General features: G+C 40.1%; 1 protein-coding gene across 1 annotated transcript in view; it reads right to left on the bottom strand.

Moving 5' to 3' along the window:
* The window catches only part of UTP20 (UTP20 small subunit processome component), a 59884-nt gene that overhangs the window by 3299 nt on the left and 37330 nt on the right, over positions 1–19255 (bottom strand). Inside the window, exons 44-60 of the mRNA XM_072146363.1 lie at positions 18418–18516; positions 16902–17069; positions 16658–16824; positions 13599–13746; positions 11326–11442; positions 10171–10341; positions 9257–9385; positions 8510–8620; positions 8332–8411; positions 7018–7087; positions 5555–5737; positions 3913–4044; positions 3679–3811; positions 3221–3405; positions 3012–3083; positions 852–1106; positions 260–386 (exon numbers count right to left, since the gene is read on the bottom strand). Of these exons, the coding sequence (XP_072002464.1) occupies positions 260–386; positions 852–1106; positions 3012–3083; positions 3221–3405; positions 3679–3811; positions 3913–4044; positions 5555–5737; positions 7018–7087; positions 8332–8411; positions 8510–8620; positions 9257–9385; positions 10171–10341; positions 11326–11442; positions 13599–13746; positions 16658–16824; positions 16902–17069; positions 18418–18516 (2347 nt within the window). The remainder of the gene's footprint in view (positions 1–259; positions 387–851; positions 1107–3011; positions 3084–3220; positions 3406–3678; positions 3812–3912; positions 4045–5554; positions 5738–7017; positions 7088–8331; positions 8412–8509; positions 8621–9256; positions 9386–10170; positions 10342–11325; positions 11443–13598; positions 13747–16657; positions 16825–16901; positions 17070–18417; positions 18517–19255) is intronic.

Genomic DNA, 19255 nt, shown 5'->3' with positions numbered 1-19255 from the left:
TGATTGTTCCTCTCCATACCTAAAAAGTTCCATAGTCCATATGTACACACCATATGCAAATTTATGCAAATGACATCATACAAGTCTGATCATCATCGTTGGCCATATTGCCCGTTGGAATGCATGGCGCCGTATTCCAGCCATACATACAGCTGTTTTTATACGGTCATTTGCATGGGGCCTTAGAAATAATGCCCCTAACACTAAACCCATAATGTCTCGTGATGACCTGAGGAATCCACATGTGGCTGCTTCTTACCTTGATCTGCATACGTGCTGTTCAGTTCTCTGTAAAGTGGAGCAATGATAGTTGGCAAGAATGGCTTCACTTTGTCTTTACCAAGATGTATTGCAATTGCTCCCAGGAATTTAAATACACATGTTCTCTACGGAGGAATCACAGAAAGAAAAAAAATTGTACAGTGACTTTTTTTTTTTTTTTTTTTTTAAATCAAAATGACTTGAAGCAAAAATATCGAATAGAAAAAAACCGTTGACAAAAGAAGGCACTAAAAATACTACAATTTTGTAAGTGTGACAGAGATATAACTCCAATATGCTTTTATGAAGATATCTTTATGAATTGTAGTTATGTGTAGTAGTTACGTCTAGAAATATTGAGTGTGAATATAGAAAGCTCTCTGGTGTCCTCTAGTTATGGCTGTAGGTCAAGATCACATGAAGTTTTTGTTACACTTTTCGTTATAAAAGAGCACAACAGAAACAAAATATGTAATGTTATCAGAAGGTCTTCACAATGTAGGTGTGAGCCTTACACAGATACATATAAAGAACATATTCGTAACAAATAGAAAGCTCAATGAATAAAACAATGCAAACGTTAAACTTACCTTTAAGGGGATCCTTGGTGTGTTTGCGGCTTCTCTCTTAACCAGTATTGATAGTTTCTTCATAAGCCACATCAAGGTGGCGGGCTTCTCATCCCCCGTCTTTGTTTCATCATCGTCATCATCCTCCTTCTCCTCCGCCTCCTCATCTTCTTCTTCCTGGTCATCATTTTTCTCTTCGTTATTGTTCTGGGAATTCTCTTCTTCAGGATGTAGGAGGTAGATCACTTTTGCCACAAATAACAAATTTTTTATGACCTTGAAATACAAAATAACATAAATTTGGATTAGAAAATATGATGAGACACCGTTCACCATAATAGTGAATCTATTCTCCAAATATAATTGTCATTTACAATATAGGTTTAGTTTTTTGTATAAAACTCAACTTATATTTTTAAAAAAGTGATTCATTTATACAAATATAAACCAGATTCACCATGCAGGGCATCTTTATTACTATGATTGTTGTAGTCGTCCATTAAAGAGATGTTCTCATCTAGTTATACACATTTTATTACATTTATCTGCTAGACTTTTACATACATTTCTTCAATCCCATGTTATTAAAAAAAAAGTACCTTTGTGAAGATAATTTCTTAGAATTTCCCATTTTGTCTCTAAAAAAATGTTTTTTAAAAAATAATTGTACTTGACACCCTGAGCCGGTCCTCCTCTTCTTCTAATGCTCCAGGTCCCTGTGAGCTGCCATCACATGCACCATGACATCGGCCGCTTGCTGACATCATAGTGTGCTGTCATCGTCGCACACTATGATGTCAGCAAGCAGCTGGAGTAACGGTGCGTGCGATGGCAGCGCGCAGGGACACGGAGCCAATGCATTACAAGAAAGTAGAGAACCTGCTGGCAGCTGTGGCCACTGTTTAGCCTTGCCCGACCACCTGGATTCAGTGTTCATTACCACAGGATGGCTGTGGGGCATGCAAGATCTCCAGGACATTTCATATGCAAAAATTATTTGCCTCTTTACACAACATCTCCAGCAGCGGTGGTTGTATCCAAGGACAGTTGTCTCCATTTCTAACGGGAACATATGACTACTATAATAATAACCTTTATATAGTGCCATCATATTCCGTAGCATTTACAAATCAAAGAGGACATATAAAAATAAGACATTACAATATTACAGTCCTATGGTACAATAGGAGTGAGGACTCTGCTCACAAAAGCTTAAAGGCAATAATAATTACACAAGTACATTTTTATTACTAACATCTAATACAGAAATCTATATAGATGGCAGAGTATTTCAATTAAATGTGAATGTCCAGTTGGTAATACCCCTTTAAGATAAATCAGGAGAATGACGGCACAATTTAATATCTAATGTTTAGTATAGGATAGAAAAATCACAACAAATAAACCATTTTAAACTTCATTAACTCAACCTATATTGGTGACTCGTCAATTTGTAACCTGCATTTTCTTTCCTATGCAAACCATTGCCATCTCAACTTCACAATTGGGACCCAGGTAGACGCAGCAATCAACACATATCGCCAAGTAGCTCAAACTTATATAATGAATAAATACATCCGCCACAACTATAGTAGCAACTATAGTAGTGGTGGAGGAAGCCTCCCACCAGAGACATCACTGGCCATAGGTCCCCCTCACTTCCCTTATCCGTGCTATTTAGAGCTACACAGGCCAGGTAATAATAACTATTTATATAGAGCACACAGATTATGCAGCTTTACACAGAGCTTGCCAAATCGGTCCCTGTTCCCAATGGGGGTCACAATCTTATCAACCTAGCAGTAAGTTTTGGAGAGAACATACAAACTCTAGCACAGAGTTATGATTTGAGCGATACCGCTAAACACACATCAGCTTTTCATGTGCATTTTGCCATCTAGATAGATCACTTTTTAACATGTTTAAATAAAGAAGTTGGATTTTATATGAAATTGTAGCCTCACATTCACCAAACCAGTGCAGGAGCCCCTCCTGCTAACTAGCATCTCTGGAGCCGGACCAACTAAGTTACGGCCACTTTAATTAATAAACACTACTTATTAATTTTTTTTCTATACATTTATTTTAGAAATACAGTTTCCCAAATGAATCATCAGAAAATTGTACATGAACACATCTCTAGTATGGATCCGGTATTTCTTATTATGATTTTTTATGTACCTGTTCTCCCAGTGACTGGTCGAGAAACTTTGACTGTAACTGATGGTAGAAGGCAAGAGCCAGATCTTTCATCTGTGAAAAGACAAGCACAAGACTTTCAGTACAGACAATCATTTTCTGACAGAACAGGTTAGTAACAGGTTTGAGAATATGAAATGAATGAAAAATAATTTTTGGGATTGGCAAAAACATCAAGGAGGGGCAGTTACCTTTTTTTCTAGCTGATCTGCTAGGAAAAACTCAGGGAGCTCAGATTGTTTTTTCTTCTTCTTAGTCGCCATCGATTTCCTGACCAGCTCTTCTGGCTTATGAAGTGAAAACAACTGTCCAAAAATCTGGGAAGAAGTTAGCCAGACCCAACTATGGGGGTGCCACAAATGGGACTGAACATGAGCTGAAATATTTAAAAAGAGGAGGACAATTAGACGGCAATCAGGCATCACTATTACCCTACACAATTTAGATTAAGGCATAAGTTACATACAGGATAGGTACAACTTGGGAAGTAAGAACCCAACACCACCTATAAACCCTACAAACTAAGGAAATGAGTACTCCGACACAAGTCAATATAGAACACTAGCCCGCCAGCTCGATGTGGCTTGCAAAGTCTAATTGTTTTTCTACTTCTTCCTACCATCAGTATAGAGCATAGGAGTGTCCTTACCACAGATCTGATGCATGAGCGGTCTGTGCTTTTTTAGGGACATCACATTGCATTCCTTGATCAGCTTGGTAAGCAGGGTCAGTAAACTGAACAGTAGTCTGTCTGTTGCTTTTTCTTCTTTTGCCTTCTGTAACTGCAACACCACAATACAAATAAATAATGTGTAAAATAACAGAATTTTTTATTTTATTTTATTTTTTTTTTTTAAACCAAATGAGACAATATGATACTTACATTTTCAAAGTTAACGGGGTTAATTTCCTGTTCAATTTTTTTAAGAACCGTGTCAAGTCTCAGCTCAAATTCAACCCCTTCCACTTCAGCAAACAATCCACAGATAAGAGCACCCAACCTCTTTTGCGAGGGCTAAGGGGAAAAAGAAACAAGTTAAAGTGGTATTCACGGAATATGAACATCTGATACAAAAAAAAAAAAAAACAATGTGATAATGTAAATAAATGCATGGAACAAAATTCAATGGCATTAATCACAAAATGGAGCTTAAATAGTTTGCTTTAATGATTCATAAAGTTGATGGCCACGATCTGCAACTTCAACTCCCATGATCCCTCAGTTCTCAGTAAAAGCTCCTCCCTCATATGCTCTGCTCCCAATGATGTCCTGCTCTGTTACCATAGTAATTATGTGTGTAACTGCCATCACTGCACATTACCACTCTGAGATGACGTCTCACCACAACACTGGTCACACTGGATGCAGTGCAACTACAACCAAACGTAGCGATGATCACATGACCTGCCCGGGCAGGTGCAGGACATGTGACCAGCGGCCATTATATATATATTATACTTACAACTAATTACATATTAGCTTATATTTTAATGACCCATTTGAATATGAATTATGCTTATTCCTGAAATATCCCCTCCAACTGAATCGCACATAGAGATGGTAATCTTTACAGGTGAAATTTAATAAAGTTATGTGATCACTAGAGTAGACCAATGGCCCAAGAGGACATATTACTGACACTGTAGCTATTTAATGCGAGCCGGGATGATAGTTACACTGTACTTAAACGGGACAGTCAATATTCAGTATGTGTGTACATACTGTGTACATATCAATGGAGAGGGAGTGCTGGATGTGGAATCCACATAGTCACCTACATGGACTATGGTAAAACTACATAACCCAATCATATAGCATCTAGCAGAGATGGGAGCAGTATTGCATGGGAAGTTAAGATCTTAAAAGGAACCCATCAGCAAAAATTGGGCTAATAAATGACCATTAGTATGTTGTGAAGCAGCTTAACACCTTCCTGATATTGTGTCCTTCGTGGCCCAGGGTGGTGACATCAAGCCGGGCGAAATCAAGCCGGGCGAAATCAAGCTGAATACTGTGGCCAAAATAAAGCCCTGGTTATGTGCCATGCCACTTTTTTCATTATCTATAGGGTTGAAAGCAGTAGTAGTAGTAGAGTGATGTCTTGGCCGTTTCCACTAATGCCATAAAAAGGGGTGTGCTTATCAGAACTGGTGCTTGCATTGCATTTTTGACAACTCCTAGCGCCAAAATGCACATAATTTATGATGAGGAAGCTTACTCCCATCTACACCAGCAGGCAAGTATTATAGACGTCAGTCACTTTATATGTCAATTTTTTGGCGTAAAAGTTGATGAATCCAGCAGAAACTGGAGAACCTGCCTGTTCCCTATCCCCCTTTTGGAAAGAGGCAAAGATGGAGGAATGTGATGTTCACTGCCCTGTAAGGGAGAGCCAAGTAAAACTACCCCAGTAATCAAATTATGAAAGTGTCTAACTTCACTGATCTGATGTTTATCACAAGAGGCGTTCGATTTTTTCAAAAATGGGAATACCCTTTGAGGTTAATTAACATGGAATGCCTACCATTGCATCATTTAGCCATTGTGTAGATAGAGAAAACAATAAGTTCTTCTGCTCAGCATCAATTTTTCCAATGAGGGCTTTTGTAGCCAAAGAACCCATTTTCTTACACTTTGTTGAATCATCATTCACCATCAGCAATGCAAGGGGCACAAAAATAAGTCCCGAGTACTTATTAAGAATTACCTGATAAGAGAAACAACAAAAAGATTACAATACATAACAATGTTTGTTATTTGCACTATTATAAGATTTAAAGGGCATGTTCCACCAGGATGAATGACTGTATGCAAATGAGCATTAGGGGCTCCAGGCTCCATAGGTGTTAATTTGCATATAGTCTTTCACCCTTGTGGCAGAAGTCCTTTAATGAATGTTGGTACATACAAATTTAAGAATAACAATGCATTCACGTTTACAGGCTCAGACTCATTAGTAAACCAGTGAATCTACCAGTGGGCCTGTCACTTGCACTTTTGTTTCTCAATGCAGTAATTGTTGTAATGATAGCAATGGCTGTCTATGGAGCCACTACAGGCCACTTGTGTACTATAGATGCAGATATAACTGGCCTATACCTGTGGGTGCCTAAGAAGCAAATACTATTGACACTGTGTGCGATATGGCAGGGAGCTGCCATATTATAAATAATATAAATACACACAGAAGGGGCTATGGAGAAGCTAACACTTTTTGATGAAGTGCCGAAGGGTGGGCACTTCATCAAAAAGTGTTAGCTTCTCCATAGCCCCTTCTGTGTGTATTTATATTATTTATAATATGGCAGCTCCCTGCTGGCAACAGTTAAATATATGGTCATCCATATCTTTCCAATGAGATATGGTTTTTATGCTGGTGATACAGGTTGATATTCTGTGCTTTTGTAGATGCTATTGCTGGGTTGTAATTTATGCAGGCCTCCTTGATGTAATCCTACCTCCTGCTCCCGGCCGAGGAGCTGGGGGTGGCTGTGGCTGATGGCGATGCTGAGAGGCGCTCAGGCAACCTCAGCCTGCGGATCATGTACAGGCGGTCACCTACTTAAGAACACCTGACTTACAGACGACCCCCAGTAATTGGTAATTTACTCTACTTTAGCCCTAGGCTATAATAATCAGCTGTAACAGTTATCACAGGTCTCTGTAATGAAGATTTATTGTTAATCCTGGTTCTTATGACAATCCCACATTTTTAAAATATGATTGTCACAGAGACCAAAAAAAATTTGGTTGGGGGTTACAATTATAAAATACACAGTTACGACTTGCATACAAATTCAACTTAAGAACAAACCTACAGACCCTATCTTGTATGTAACCCGGGGACTGCCTGTACTTATTTTTAAAAGGTAATTTTCGTAGCAAATACGCCCTTTCTTTGTGCACTAAAACAGCTCCAATTAGTGCATAAAGAAATGAGAAATGAGCAAACAAGCTGCAAATTTATATACATTTTAATGCACTTACCAAAGGGAAAGCTTGCACCAAATAAGCAATCATCTCCAAGGCAGACTCCCGGCCATCCTCATATTCATAACTACACAGAAAGACGAAAACATACATGATAGCAAAGTCCAGTTACGAGGTAAAACTGGTGGCAGAAAATGTAATGTGGATGTGTTTGAGAAAAGGGACAATAAACCATCCACTTTATGTTAGCAGTGATATTAACCGTAATTGCGCTCTTCACACCTGTGTTTTATAGGTTTCTTGCTATAATGTAAACACATACTCAACTTCTGCCATATAAATACAGATCGGAAAACTGCAGTATATTAAAAGAGTCCTGCATATTCCTATATTTTACACAAAGCAGCTATCTATGCATATAAAGCAAGTGAATAATCCAAATTACCCACTTAGTAAAGAATAGTTATAAGCAGCAACCTAAACGTACAAGACATCATAGAACATATGACAATAGCTCATAAAAATATTGTGCTGCAATGTGACCATTCATGTCAAAAGTTGTAACACACCAGTAAAACTTAACCATACATCTACAAGAAAGTTTCTCCACAGTAAATCGTAATATGAAACAAAGTGGGGCACAAAACCTTAGGCCAGCAACAGGCTATGATATTTATTCCCTGGAAATCCTCTGTAATCTACATTTCATATACCAGTCTCTCTCTCGGTGTGTCCTTGTACCTACTTTATGTGTGGGTTGGACTTCTGCTTTGCTTCCACAACCCATCTTTATTATAATATATTTCAGCCTTTTGTCCGTCCTTAGAGGCCCTCAAATGTGCCTCCAAAAAATAAAACAGAAAAAGTGCACAATGATACAGAGGAGGCGTCTCAAGGAGGAGCAAGGAAGGGACTGGCTAGGCCAAAACAACTATTTTTGCAAAAAATTGCCAAACAAATACTGAGAGGGGGCTCTGAAAATTGTTCAAGGAGCACACACCAGATGAAAGATGAAAAATAATTCTTGTGATCAATAATGATCAGTGAGAGACGAAACCCTGTACATTGCACACATTATATGGACACCGTCTTGTTTTTCATTTTTATATAATGGCACCGTCTTCATCTGGTATCCATCATTATGCCCATGAGGTAAACCAATTCTTCACATATAAAGCAAACAAAATCTTCCTTCCCTGGCTACTATATTATAATTCAACTCCCAAAACATAAATACAAGTTCCTATGCTTGAGTTTTCCATATTCTCAGTGCATTTAGGAAGACCCCCATTTTATGCTGATGTAGAAACCTTTCCTCTAACTGCAGTCAAACCTTCCCTTTCCTGCCAGAATAAAGGGAATGGAACTTACTTTAATTGTGCAATTATAAATTGCAGGTTATCGTCGATCTTCGGTCCCAGTGGATAGTCAAGCAAATACCTCAGGTATATCTGGAAGGAAAACAGAGAGAGGAGCGTTTTCTTTAAAAGTAGCTCCCAGCATCGCCATCTTGTATTCAGGATTCAATACATCTCCATATAACACTCACCTGGCGACACTGGAGTCTGACCGACTCACTCTGGGAAGTGATTGCAAGCTTTGCTACTTTCTTCATCACCTCTTCCATTTCGGGAACTATAAGTTTTCTAAATACTATAGCCTTTATGGTAGACATAAGCAGTGGTACAACATCAGTTTGTGTGGAATTTTCCATTCCCACAACAAGTTAAATGTTAGGACCAGCCAACAACTGGGTTAGAACCTCGGTTATTTATCTTCTGTCACTAAAAAAATATTAAAGTCTAACAGAGCTCTTAAATGTCAATTCATTTTAATGACTTCTGTGTCCAGTTGCACCACTTCTGGTCATGCTTTCATTAACCGAGCAGAAAATTATATGAGAGCTGAAGCACTGACTTTTCTTTTTTCTACCTCAAGTAACAGAAGTGCTAGAAACAGACACTAAATAATGCCATTACAAGTCCGTTGACATCAATGGACATTACAACCTGTTACCAAAATGGGGATTCAATCATCTGTTTGTGTAGTCATTACAACAGACCTGTTAATAGAGAAGTGAATCTCCACATCTGTCATAAGAAATGATGAAGATCTATTGTGTATGGGGGCACACCAAATTCTCCTCGATGGCAAAGGAGAGACGAGAAATGGGAAAGGATAATACAATAAATTGGAATCGGACATGCAGGTTTGTATTGGACTGTTTCCCCCTGGTGCATGAGCAGTGTAGACTGTAACTTTACATGTTAACATTCCTACGAAATAATTGACTTACTTTCAACAATCCAAATGCTGTGGCCCGTCGTGAAAAATCGTACAGATCCTCCTCAGCATATCCAAGTAGAACATGTAGCTGCTTCTCGGTGATGGTTCCCTTCGTGTATCGTACTAGTTTAGTAACACACTGTGCAGAAAGCAGGACCAATCAAACACCACCCAAACGTGCCACAATAAATGCAGAATGTACAGGTGAAACTCAATTTTCTCATATAGTATAAATGTTAAGAATCCCTATTCCTTTTACAAATGCTGTCCATTGTGTCTACATGAGAAAAAGGGAGGGGGAGGGGGGATAACCTCTGAACTGTGCCATATCAGGCAGTTCCATAGAGAATGAATGGAACCGTTTCATACATGTGACCAGCCATACCAATTAATTGGCACAAAACAAGGGACTGGACAACCATTCTCATTATCATGGGGTTACCAGTGGTCTGCTCCTCCTCGCCCTCCCACTGCAAGGTGTTTGCCATGGGATGGATAGTAGTAACCAGAAATTACCAGAATTCTCCATTAAAGGAGATTTCCCAAGAACCAAGTTTGGCCCTATCCACAGGATAGGGCCAACTTGATGATTGGTGAGGGTCTCAGTGTTAAGACCCTACAGATCATGAGAACAAGGAGGTCCCAGGTACCTCAGTGGGACCCCTCATCGCTCCAAGAGATTAATGGAGCAGACGTTTTGCAATTTCCATCAGTTCCAATGAGATGGATAGGATAGGGCCTAATTGTGGATAGGGCATAACGTGGTTCATGGGAAAACCCCTTTAATGTCTTCTGGAATATGGGAAACTATAATAAACTTACTGTGTGAGCCAAGATGTTTTCCAAGCGATGTTCCTATATGGGAGTGTTGTGCTGAGTACTATGGTTTCTGTAGTTGATACATAGGATGTTTGCATCACTTACCTTAAAACAACTGTCTACCAGTTGGAAATTTTGCCCGTGGCCAACTCCCGCTTTAGCATAATCTTTTAGCAAAATGAAAAGCAGTTTAGTTAGCTGCTCTCTGTTGTTCTGGACAGATGGTAATGGAGATTTCAATAAGCAGATGTAACACTGCAATGCACCCGTGATAACCTGGAGAGAAGTCATTGGTTATTTATGTACCAAGAAAGAAAAAAAAACTAATACAGGACCAAATGGCACTTTTTAAAAAAAATGTTTTTAGTTCTCAAACTTGTGATAAAAAAATGCCCATTTTTTAAACACAGCAAGGTCTGTATGGGATATTTGTTATATTTTAAAAGGAACCTGTCACCATGAATGTGATTTTTAGTTGGTGACAGGTTCCAATAGCTTATGCTATGCGGATTTTAAAAATGCCTTTGTCAGCATTCAGAATCATTTCAGAATGGCAGTGTAGCCTGTGTGTGCTTGTGTCAGTCTCCTCTCCTCCACACTCATGCACATCCCTCCCTGCTTCTGGACATGTGCATTGAGCAGGCGGGGGTGGGGGGGACTCAGCAGACGCTGCTCATAGGGAACTAGGTAATGTAAATCAAACTATAATAAATGACTGAAATGATTCAAAATGCTGATAGGAATTTTTAAATCAACATAGCACAGGCAATTGGAACCTGACACCAGCTAAAAATCACATTCCTGATGACAGGAATTCTAATGTGGTGTTCATTTTTTGACCTATATACAACTACACTTTTTTTTTTAATCCAACCAACAGCAATTGAATAGTTAAGTGCTGGATTGCCATACTGATATCTACAGTATTGCAGCCTATGGGAAAATTGTGATATCACTAGTCAGTCCTGTCAAAGTGAAAGCTGAATAGCTATATACAATAGGCAGGCTTCGGAGGTCTTCAGAGGACTTCAGGCTGCCGTGGTGGAAAAGCCGCTCAGAAATTATTCAAATTACCGTAAGCATTTCAATAAATGTGGTCAAATTTGACCAGAACATCTGAAATGATAATGTAATGTGATGTGATGTGATCAAATACACATTGCTGACAGGTTTCTACTTTTCACACGTCTAATTTTAAGCTTAGGCCATTATTTTTTTTGTTTACCACTCAAAAGAAATTAAAGATGTAAAGTTACTAACTTGGACATCCTTAGACTGCAGGCAACCTAGCAGCATTGTCACAAAGGGATCCAGCATTTCCAGCACATTATTCTCAGAATAGTCTACTTTGGAAATTTTCAAGCTTGAGTGCAAAAGCTAAATGAGAAGAACAAAAAGCTAATTAGACAAATGCAAAAAAAAGTAGTGAAAAACAAAACTATAAATAAATACAAGACTAGAAAAGGGAGTTTGTAAAAAGAGAGATGCAATGAGCAAATACAACAATATTTGGGGACCATAATGCTTTCATTTCCTGCTGGACGAAACCTTCCAAAGAAAATTCGGCACTCCAAGGTCTTTGCAAATTTGACATCCAGCTTTACTGGTGACATAGAAAGCACTAAAACAGTACAGTACAAGCAACTGACGTGTTTCTGACAGTCAAGTTCCTTAAATCACTATGATTGACCCCTAAAGGACAAAGCCAGTTTGTATTCTGACCTGCGTCTCTTTATATGGTTATAACTTTTGAACACTGTTACTTATCAAAGCGATTCTGAGATTGTTTTTTTCCCCACATGTTGTACTTCATTTTAGTGGTAAATTTTGGCAGGTAAGTTTTGCGTTTATTTACAACAAAAAAAAAATATGATGAATATGAATTTTTGAAAAATTTACCATTTTCGAAATTCAAAATCATTGCGTTTTCAGGCAGACAGATTTACCACCTAAATAAGTTGCTGAATAACATTTCTATGTTCATTTAGCACTAAAATTTACACATTATTAAAATATAAAAAGAGAAAACCCACCATAAAATTTGTTCTATAATTTGTCCTGAGTACAAAGACCCCCCACATGTGGCCGTGACTTGTTTTATGGGTGCACAGCGAGACGCAGAAGGGAAGGAGCACCCAGCAGCTGCCAGGATTTTAGTTTCCTCATTGGCCCCTTTTGAAGGCTATAAAATTTTCGGTTTATCGTTACTGGGGCCATGTGACGGCATTTTTTTTGAAGGATAAGATGCTTTTTCCATTGTTACCATTTTGGGGTTGGTATCTCCTATTGTTGAACATTTAGGAACTTTTTTTGAGGGCAGGAGTAGAAAAGCATCAATTCTGTACTGGATTTTTAATTTTTTTTCTTTGGTGTTCGTCGTATAGACTAATAATCCTGTTATCTTTATTCTATGGGTTGATACGATTACAGGGATACCAGACTTGAATATATTTTCTTACGTTTTACTAAATTTGTCAAACAAAACCCTAATGTGGGGAAAAATCTATCATTTTTGTATTGCCGTCTTCCAAGTGGCAATACATTGTTACGTTTTTGGCTACAGAGCTGGTTGATGGCTTGTTTTTTGTGGGACATGTTGTACTTTGCACCAGTTTCATGTTGGAGTACATATGGTTTTTTGATCACTTTTTATAGCATTTTTTGTGGGATTGAATAGGTAAAAATCTTAACTTTTGGAGGGTTTATAACAGTTTTTTTTACGGCATTTATCGTGGGGGTTCAATAATTTTTTACTTTTATTCTACGGGTTGTTACGGAAGCGGTGATACTATGTATGTGGGGTTTGTGTTATGATTTAGACTTTTTTTTTAGTTATATGTCTCTTTATGTGTTTTGGGGCTTTTGGGCATTTTTAGTGATTTATTACTTTATTTTTTTTATTGAATATCTTATATTCAATATCTTTTTTTTTTTTTTTTTTTTTTTTAACTTTTTCATTTTTATAACATGGGACATGAACAAGCAATCATCTGATTGCTTGTTCATGATAATATTCTGCAATACTCCCCGATTGCAGGGTATTAGCACTGCCAGCCTATGCACATGCATAGGCTGGCACTGTGCCAGTAAGATGACGTCACAGACGCCATCTTACCGGCAGTTCTTGCAGGCAACTCTGGGGTCCAAATCGGACCCCAGAGTTTCTATAGCAACGATCGGCGCCCCCCGAACCTTTTTACACTGGGGTGCCGGCTATCAGTCACAGCTGGCACCCAGTCTTTCCCGATGCCGGTTCGGCTCAGATCTTGAGCCGAACCGGCATCAGCTCAGCGTCCGATATATCGGACGCTGAGCGCTAAGTCACTGAACTCAGCGTCCGATATATTGAACACTGAGCGTTAAGAGGTTAAGGACCTTGACTGCCCTTCCGTTTCCAAACATAGCTCCAAATAATAGCAACATAAAGTAGAGTAAATAAACAGAGTCCCAAGAATTGAAGCAGCAAGAAAACATTTTGCAAGTCTGGTCATGAAAAAGGCTATGAAAAATTAGTAAACAGCGACACAACCAACCTTTAGTCCAGCGTCTACAAGGATATGCATGTTAGTCTTTGTGCTAACAGCAGCCTTCACACCACCACGAGGAGGAGGCGGCTTTATTATCAAGCAGCTCTGTGGTTTAAGGCGAGGATCTGGAGGAGGCATTTGTGAGTTTTTGTTCCTGAAATGAAAGTACAGAAAAATCTTAATGAACAGATTTTTTTTAAGCCGATGCATCCAATATGCATCCAACTGAAAAGGTTATTTACAAACTTTCATTCCACAAATGGAAAAAAAAGATAGAATCCTTTATCAATATGTATATTTACCACTAGAAGAGATAAGGGCGGCACAGTGAAACAACCGGATTGAGATCCAAAGTGGGTGCAAGCTCTATGGGCCCAACTCAAGGCCCCAAGGTGATCCAAAAAAACAGCAGGAGAACAGCACTCCGTGTCGTTCAGTATTTATTCATGCATTCACAAGTGGCAAAACAATGCAACGTTTCAGCTAGCTCCATGTAGCCATTTTCACGCTTGAAAATGGCTACATGGAGCTAGCCGAAACGTTGCATTGTATTGCCACTTGTGAATGCATGAATAAGTACTGAACGACACGGAGAGCTGTTCTCCTGCTGTTTTTTGTACCACTAGAAGGTGTATTATCAGTGGAGTGTTAATGCAACAGACTGTACATAGATGATTTCAAGTTGGGAAAGGACATTAGTAAATGAATAGATCAAGGAGGGGTGAGTCCTGGACAATAAAAATCAGCGTTAGGGGGCATTCACACAACCATTTGAGGGATGTATAACTGGCACCAAATTTGAAGCCGGAAATACTTCCCCATAGATGGCTATGGCATCTGAGCTCCAGGGGCATAACTTGAGGGGGTGCAGAGGTTGCACCCTGGACAGAGGTTTAGGGGGCCCTTATGTTGTCACTTTCCCATATGAGAAGACTATTACTATAAACCATACATTATAGTCAGGGGTCTGGTACAGACTTTGCACTGGGGCCCATCAGCTTCTAGTTACGCCACTGCTGAGCTCGGGTATAGTGAACACAACGTGTGCTCACCGTTCTGTGCCCACAAAAATCATACAGCATGCTAATCTTTAGCCAATTTCCAATAGAGAGGGGAAAGTTGAGCAGCACTCATCACTTCTCATCTCCAGCGCGCTTCCCCTACAGTTCTTGTCTGAAGCCCAGAGGAGGTATAGTGTGTCTGTGGCTATTCGATTTGAAAGGATCCCTCTCGTTAGTTTCTACTTTGGATTGTGAACATTAGAAGGAGGTATTTGCTGATAAGTTTTTCATCATCTCTGTATTTAGGACTGGTGATTTTGAGCAGCGAGACCATTTTATATTTGTATGTTTTTGATTTTAGTAATGTTTCCAACCACCGGACAGCCCAGGGCCCATGGAGCCCTATTGACAGACGCCCTTCTTTTAGCTAAACATTTTTCCCTCACATCCCCATAAATCAACTTTATGTGGCATGAAGGCTGCTGTGATTTCATGTGATCAAATACAATACATGGATTGTGAAAATATAACAGGACCTTAGATGACATCAATCTGGTCACATGACATGAAGGGTCCAATGACATAACTGAGCTCACTCTCATTGTTCCAAATAGCAGCTTATTCTGTAGCAGTGAGACATGTCCATCAAGAACAAGGAGGCGGAGCAGTACAGTAACCACTAAATATGCAGGGCTTCAATTGACTCACAGAGTGATAGATTCACATCAGGTGATTTGCATACAAGTTTTCAAACAGATTTTTGCCATGGAAAGGAACTATTTACGGATAAGGTTAATGCTTTTTCATCATAATTTTAATGAAGTATTTGCCTTGGGTGGGTTACATTGCATGAATAGGTTCTCTTTAAAGGACGTCAGATTACCTGATGGTAGAGGATTTATACTTCTCTCCCCATCCCTTACCCCTTTGCAGTAAATGTGATTGTAGTATAAATAGGAATGGCTGCACTTAAAATAATGGTTCTTAAAGGGAACCTACCACCACAAATCTACCTATAAAAGGTAGATTGGGTGATAGGTGGATCAATGGGACGTGAGGATAGCCCTTTTAAGGGCTAATCCTCACGTCCCCACACTTTTTTGTTAACTTTTATTAGACATACATTCAAATTTACTTATGCGGCTACTTGGGCGTGGAGTAGCCGCATCTGAGGTTACACGAGGCGGCTACTCCATGCCCCGGTAGCCTCTTTTCCCCTCCTACTCACCCATCTTCGGCGCGCAGCTCCGCGCCCTCGTCCAGCGATCCTGCCGTCTGCGCATGCGCAGAAGAGCAGGCTGCTCCTGCGCGGTCACTTCTCCGAAACAGGCGCGGGCCTGCTCTTCTGCGCATGCGCAGACGGCAGGATCGCCGGACGAGGGCTCCATGTGGCTGCGCGCCGAAGATGGGTGAGGAGGGGAAAAGAGGCTACCGGGGCGTGGAGTAGCCGCCTCGTGTAACCTCAGATGCGGCTACTCCACGCCCCCAGTAGCCGCATAAGTAAATTTGAATATATGTCTAATAAAAGTTAACAAAAAAGTGTGGGGACGTGAGGATTAGCCCTTAAAAGGGCTATCCTCACGTCCCATTGATCCACCTACCACCCAATCTACCTTTATAGGTAGATTTGTGGTGGTAGGTTCCCTTTAAAGAGGACCTGTCACAGGAATATTGGCTCTAGGAGCCGCTTACTAAAGTAAGAAGCTCCCTAGCCTTACCCCAGGTGTAGCATTGTTAAATCGCTAGCTTTATCGGAACATACCAATGAAGCTAGCGAACACTGCACTACATAGTCCTCAGAACGCCGGACCAAGCTAACAGCTCGCCTTCCACACCATAGGCCTAAGAATCATTTGACTATTTTAAAAATGTTATTTCTTCTACATGTGGCTGTTTTGCAAATATGCTTGGCCTGCTGATTTTTTCGGAAAGGGTTTGGCAGCCCTGCTCTAGATATTGGAAGCGGTTGCAGTTGTCCAATCCCCACCAATTAGCTGGTTTTCGCCTATTCATTAAAACTAGGGCAACCCCAAAACAAGGTGGCTTAATAAATATACAACTTACTTTTCTTTATCAGTCAAGAGTGGAAGATTTTCACTAATGAGGCCATAACTGAGAAGCAGGATGGATTCTGCGGTCATTCCTTCATTTGCCACAAAGCCCATAACAATCCTCTTGAATGCATCTTGCACTTTTCGCGCCACTTTTAAACTTGTGGTTTTCTCCAACACCTGTACATTGGGAGGACAATGTCAGATTCATGGCCTACAGCAGAAATCAGAAATACAATATCTTGTATACATCTTACCTCTTTGAGAGGAAGGATTAATTTAACAACATATTCTTTTCCAACAAACTTTGCAAGAATTTCATATGAGTCAAAGCTCTTGCTGCTTCTGGCTTCCATGACCTTAGAGACTATTCCCTTTACTTCTTTTTCCTCCGCAACATTTCCAAACAGTTCATGATTAAATATCTTTAAAGAACAAAATACACAAATATTAAAAGGCGAACTAACCTGTCTTTATTGTTCACATTTAAATGAGTATCGTATATACTCGATTATAAGCTGACGCGGGTACCTAATTCTACAAAAAAAGAAAGAAAAAAGTCACAGTATCCACCCAGATGCTCGCCAGTCAGCCCATGTCCCCCAGTATGTAGCCAGCCAACCCCCTTCTCACCAGTATATAGCCAGCCCGCCCTCAGTACATAGGCAGCCCTTGGGCCAACAGTACATATAGCCAGTCCATGCCCCCCCATATATATTATAGCCAGTCCATGCCCCCCCCCATATATATTATAGCCAGTCCATGCCCCCCATATATATTATAGCCAGTCCATGCCCCCCCATATATATTATAGCCAGTCCATGCCCCCCCCATATATATTATAGCCAGTCCATGCCCCCCCATATATATTATAGCCAGTCCATGCCCCCCCATATATATTATAGCCAGTCCATGCCCCCCCATATATATTATAGCCAGTCCATGCCCCCCCATATATATTATAGCCAGTCCATGCCACCCCATATATATAGCCAGTCCATGCCCCCCCCTATGTATAGCCAGTCCAGGCCCCCCCCATATATAGCCAGTCCATGCCCCCCATATTTTAATCAAGTTCACAGCTGCACCACTTTAAGAAGCTTAGTTTGGGTGCTCGCCCTTCTCAGTGGTTCTCAGCCAGTCCATGCCCCCATATATAGCGAGTCAAATCCCTCCCCCCCAATATATAGCCAGTTCATTCCCCTGTCCCAATATGCCCAGCACAAAAAAAAACAACTCAATACTCACCTTTGCAATACCCTGCAGGTCCCCCTCTTGCTCCTGGCATCTACAGGTCTGTTCGCACACTATGACGTTAGCCGCTTGCTGACATCATAGCGTGCGTGCCGTCAATGACAGGTCCTGTGCTAGCCACTCACACACACTATGATGTCAGCACGGATCCTGACGCTCCATCGAGGTGAGTATTGAGTTTATTTTTATAGACTCGAATATAAGCAGGGTATGGGTTTTTCACCAGATTTTTCTTGTGTTTATATGGTAGGCATTTTATTTTCATTGCACAGGGCAGATTTCATGAACCGACTGTTTAGAGTTTATTGGTGCAGTCTTTTTGAGGGTATTAACTCAAAATCTGATTTACCCCCAATCTATTCCCAATTGCTTTCAATGGGAGGAAAATGAGGTTTCTGTGATGGAATCACTGTTGTTGATACCATGGCAGGGAGCAACCCAATTAGCCAAATTTTGCTTAAAAAAAATGACACTATGTTAACACATCCTTTAAGTCTACAGAAGATTTCAATATCATACCTGAATTAGAGAGTCGATGCAACCATCCAAATCTCCACACTTCAAATTAGGGGAAAGGCCTTTCAGTAATAAATTTACAGTAAATGTTAGAACATGAACCTATATGGGTAAAAAGGGGAAAGAGAAACATTTAAGTAGTCTTACAATTTATAAATGCATGAGGCACACATATTGGTGCAGATTTATCAAAGTTGAAAGTTAGCGGCTTTTAGTTACTTTATTGCTCACTGACTTTAAAAAGGCTAAAACCATGGATGGCTACACAAGGCAGAGTTTCTCACTAGAATCCATCATGCATGATCCTGTGTTACATACACCAGGATGGCAGTGTGCCAGACATGCCCCCTCTCCTCTGACCTCATAGCAGACAGCCCTGTGTGATAACACTCTGTGAGGCTTTGCTTGCTCAGCCATGCCCCACCTTCCTTCTCACAGTAGAGAGTTCAGCGTGATGCAGCTCAATCCTGAGACTCCTCTCCTCCAGCCACATCCCCTTACATATACTAACTGACCATATACTAACTAACATATCTAGCATTGTCGGTAGATAAAATAAAAGATCTTATGATAAACATCTCACTCTCAAAACATCAGAATCTCCTGCCATTATCTACGGATGCAGTGTGAAAAAAGAGGGGAGGGAGAGTAAAGCCCAACAGTCTGGTGAAAATGAGCTACATACAGACTGCAAAGAACATTGGACACATGCTTTGGAATGTTAAACAGCCAGAAGTCTAATAAGATAAGTCCTGCAATTTGGAAATTATGATTAATGAATTCATGAAAAAATTTGTAAATGAAGGAGTACACAGGAGCTACGATAAAGTCCCTGGAGCAC

This window comes from Engystomops pustulosus, chromosome 4 (assembly GCF_040894005.1).
Source record: "Engystomops pustulosus chromosome 4, aEngPut4.maternal, whole genome shotgun sequence".
NCBI lineage: Eukaryota > Metazoa > Chordata > Amphibia > Anura > Leptodactylidae > Engystomops > Engystomops pustulosus.
This window is presented reverse-complemented; position numbering and strand designations above follow the sequence as displayed.